Below are 4,282 nucleotides of genomic sequence, written 5' to 3'. Positions count from 1 at the left end.
ATCTCCTGACCTCGTGATCCGCCCGTCTCGGCCTCCCAAAGTGCTGGGATTACAGGCTTGAGCCACCGCGCCCGGCCCGGACTCCATTTCAAAATAAATAAATAAATAAAATATAACAAAAAAATCCTGCTGAGCACAATGAAATGAGGTGAGAACCCCAAGAAGACCCAGGTCCTCCAGACGACAAGACACCCTCACCAACACTGGTCCTCTCTCTCGGGTGGCACTGCAGCAGTGTCTCTCACCTCCCCTTGTTTCCTTCTGTGAAATGAGGCGCCCAAGCTCAGCCCTGGGCCCCACTACTGCCCATGTACACGTCACTGGCCCTACCCACCGGCAATCTCCACGCCTGAACCCCATGTGTACCCTGGCCTCCCTGCCCATGCAGGCCCCACTCACTTTGAGCTTGGACTGTTGCTCCAGCTGCAGCGTCTGCTCCTGCATCTGTGCCAGATTCAGGGCATCCTTGGCATAACCTGTGGATGCAGGGGCACGGAGGGCAGGTGTTAGGATATGCAGATGCCACTGGGCAGGCATGCACATCAGCCAAGGGGTTTTCTGGAATCCATGGCCACGCCTCAACCTCAAAGCCCCCAGCCCTGCCTCACCATCCTCCTTCCCACTCAGACCTGGTGTGACGATGCCCCGTCCCCAGCACACGGGCTGGTGCATTTGTGGGGTTTTACCCCCCACCGACGGTCTTGGAGGGTCACATCGGGAAGGCCATCCCACATGGACGGGAGGAGGCTATTCCCAATTCAACGGAAAGTCAGGCGATGGATAAAGGGTCCTCTATTTTTTCACGTTACATACGCTGTTCCTAAGCTTCCAATGGCTATTGTCATTGATCTGCCCTCAAGCACATGCAGGCAAGAAAGGGAATGAATAAGAACTGGATACCAGCCAACACGCTCAGGGTGACGAGGGCAAGCGTACGACAACATCCCCAGTTACATTTTGTTCCTAGTGGGGAACTGACAGGTCGACGTTTGGGTGTTCTGGGACAGAAGTACGTATTCTCCGAGCTGCTGAGGCCTAAGTCTCAAAATTTTCTGGAATGATAGTTTTCCCATCACAAATTTTTTTTTTTTTTTTTTTTTGAGACGGAGTCTCGCTCTGTCGCCCAGGCTGGAGTGCAGTGGCCGGATCTCAGCTCACTGCAAGCTCTGCCTCCCGGGTTTATGCCATTCTCCTGCCTCAGCCTCCCTCCCATCACAAAATTTTACCATAAAAATCTTCTGGCCGAGCACGGTGGCTCACTCCTGTAATCCCAGCACTTTGAGAGGCTGAGGCGGTGGATCACTTGAGGCCAGAAGTTAAGAGACCAACCTGACCAATGTGGTGAAACCCCATTTCTACTAAATATACAAAAATTAGCCGGGTGCAGTGGCATGCGCCTGTAATCCCAGCTACTCTGAGGCAGAGGTGGGAGGATGGCTTGAATCCCGGAGACAGAGGCTGCAGTGAACCCAGATCACACCGCTGCACTCCAGCTGGACAGAGCAAGACTTAAAAAAACAAATCTCCAGGCTGGCCATCATGGAGAAACCTCGTCTCTACTAGAAAGACAAAAAAAGAGCAGGGCACGGCAGTGATCTCAGCTACTTGGGAGGCCGAGGATGGAGAATTGCTTGAACCTGCGAGCTGGATGTTGCAATGAACCGAGGTTGTGCCACTGCACTCCAGCCTGGGTGACAGAGCGCTCCTCCATCTCAAATAAGTAAATAAATAAATACATCTTCTAACACAGAAAGACACGTCCGTAAAGCAGGCAGGGACCCCTGATGTTCCTGGGTTGGGGCTTTGTTCCCGTCTCTCTACCTCCCGCAGGCCATCTCACTTTTTGAAGCCTTCAGCGTCAACTGAAGCAAACACATCACTAACTAAAGCTCAACGTTTGTTCTCAGCTCAGGTGTAATTTTTGGAAGTGACTGACACAGGCGTTAAGCACCGTGGGGAGCACTCATTGCATTTAGACAGAGGCAGCAATGCTTTGGCATCTGGGGTGGCTCTGCTTGGGCCTGCAGTTAGGCACGAACTGGCCTGACGGGCATCAGCGTCAGATTCCGGGAAGGAGGGTGGAGGCCACCCTCGGAGGCCCCAGTAACCACAGCACAGATGGGACAGGGACCTGCCTCTCAGGGAAGACAGTGCCAGGGTTTGGCTGGTGAGCTCAGGAAGCCAAGGGCTGAAGCGGCCCCGGGGCCCTCAACCACTCTCACTCTGACCCGGAGGGGGCCGAGGGTGTGTCCGTCCCCCAGGGTCTTGCCACAGAGCAGTGACAGGAACGTGGGCGTCACAGTGAGGCGCTCTGCCTATCTCCTCCCAAGAGGACCTTGGGCTGGATTAAGCTGAGGCCACTCCCACCCCTGAAAATGGCTCATTGACAGTTCCCACCCCCAGTGACTCTGGGGAGGATGAGAGGGGAAAGAGCAGGTCTGGGGCTCGTGTGGCCTCTCAGTTATTAGAATGAGAACAATCATTCACCACCTTGGGATGACCCTGTGCCAGGACGTGCGTCCCAGCGCATGGATTCATACCCACTGGGCACGAGGGTCTCCTCCAGGCACCCCTCTGTGGAGTGCAGGGCAAGCGCTGGTGCTCTCAGACAGTTCTGGGACAATGTGCTGCTCTGGCTTCCAAGGACAGGCTGCAGGAGGGGCCAGGGGAGACCCTGGGAACGAGGCAGCATGGGGCTTTGCCTCAAGGGACAGAGGAGGCAGCCAGGCTGTGAGGAGGAGCCGCCCGTTTGCCCGGAGAGCAGCAAGGCCAAAGCAACGGGTTCCGGCCGAATCTTGGCGACCCTGCTGCCAGGAAAGGGGCACAGAGGAAGCCAGGAGGGGACAGGCTTGCAGAGGGACTACCAGGCAGATGGGCAGGGCAGGGAGCACCCGGGGAAAAAGAGGTCCAGGACGGAAAGGGAGCGGCAAACTTTGGAGAAACCTCTCTCACCAGCCAGCAGTCAGACCAGGAAGGAGGGAAGGGATAAAAATGAAAGAATGAAAGAGTCCACACTTGGAACAGAATCCACAGGAGACAAAGACTGATGGAGGGCTCCCCACGGTGCACCTGGAGACCCTGCTGCAGGCCCTGCTGGACCACAGAGAGGGCAGGCCAAGGCACTGGCAACCCAGGCAGAGCAGACTGCGGATCAGGGGCTCTGGGGCTGCCAGGACGGGAGCAACTCAGAGGCACAGGTCTGCACCATGGGGAGGAGGCCCTCGGCAGCCCGAGGCTGCTCAATCAGGCCTGTACCACTGATAACTAAGATTCAGCTTCTCGAAGTGGGACAAGTTTCGATCTCTAAGTGAAGTTGGCAGGTGAAAACCCCAGGAATCAGGACAGAAAGGAACCCTCCAAATGAGGCTGCAGCAAGAAAGTCCGGCACCAAAGTCCGCTGTCCTCCGAGGTGCCCTGAAGTCCAGCCCTTGATTCCCATCCTAACCTGATCATTAAAATTACCCAGCAAAAAAAAAAAAAAAAAGAGCCGGGTGAGGTGGCGGGCGCCTGTAGTCCCAGCTACTCGGGAGGCTGAGGCAGGAGAATGGCGTGAACCCGGGAGGTGGAGCTTGCAGTGAGCTGAGATCCGGCCACTGCACTCCAGCCTGGGCGACAGAGCGAGACTCCGTCTCAAAAAAAATAAATAAATAAAATTACCCAGCAAGGCCATGAGCAGCGGCTCACGCCTGTAATCCCAGCGCTTTGGGAGACCGAGGTGGGCAAATCACCTGAGGCCAGAATTCAAGACCAGCCTGGCCAACATGGTGAGTGCTCACACCTGAGGGCACTGGGTAAGGGATTTCCTCAAGTTGGGCAGCACGGCCTGACCTGCGGTTCACAGACCTCGCCGTGCAAACGCTAACGTCTTCCAACAAGAACTGCAAATCTGCTAGACTCTGGTTAGAACCAAATAACTCTCAAATATGCTTCCCTCGTTATGTGGAAATTGCTAGCAACCACCCAACAAACCCATCTACCGATATGGCCACGCCTTGGCCTGTGCCACGTGGAGGCAGCAAGCGCAGAAAGATCCCACGCACTGGGCGGTACCTGACAGACCAGGGACAGCCCCAGGCCCTGACCTCCGTAACCCGTGAGCGCCACCTCCGCACCCGACCCGCTCTTCACAGCTGCAGAGGTGCAAAAGGGTGACGGAAAGAGTCCGATCCTCCCGGCACGCGAAACGGCTCCGGCCGGGGGTGCTCCGGGGACGCAGTCTCCCCCGGACAGTGGCTGCCGACAGCGGCGAGGAGCAGCAAGGGCCAGAGCTCCCGGCCCGGCC

General features: G+C 56.4%; 1 protein-coding gene across 3 annotated transcripts in view; it reads right to left on the bottom strand.

The window, feature by feature from the left end:
• Window positions 1–4,267, bottom strand: part of LOC105522028 (ATPase family AAA domain-containing protein 3A) — a 24,001-nt gene extending 19,734 nt beyond the window's left edge. The window contains exons 1-2 of one of the 3 annotated variants that reach the window (XM_011956407.1): window positions 4,113–4,267; window positions 400–476 (exon numbers count right to left, since the gene is read on the bottom strand). In XM_011956407.1, coding sequence (XP_011811797.1) covers window positions 400–444 — 45 coding nt within the window. In that variant the 5' untranslated portion in view covers window positions 445–476; window positions 4,113–4,267. Of the gene's footprint in view, window positions 1–399; window positions 477–629; window positions 850–4,112 lie in introns of those variants that run through there. The other 2 variants (XM_011956405.1, XM_011956408.1) reach the window with 2 other exon arrangements.
• Window positions 4,268–4,282: the final 15 nt, after the last annotated feature.

This window comes from Colobus angolensis, unplaced genomic scaffold (assembly GCF_000951035.1).
Source record: "Colobus angolensis palliatus isolate OR3802 unplaced genomic scaffold, Cang.pa_1.0 Scaffold416, whole genome shotgun sequence".
NCBI lineage: Eukaryota > Metazoa > Chordata > Mammalia > Primates > Cercopithecidae > Colobus > Colobus angolensis.
This window is presented reverse-complemented; position numbering and strand designations above follow the sequence as displayed.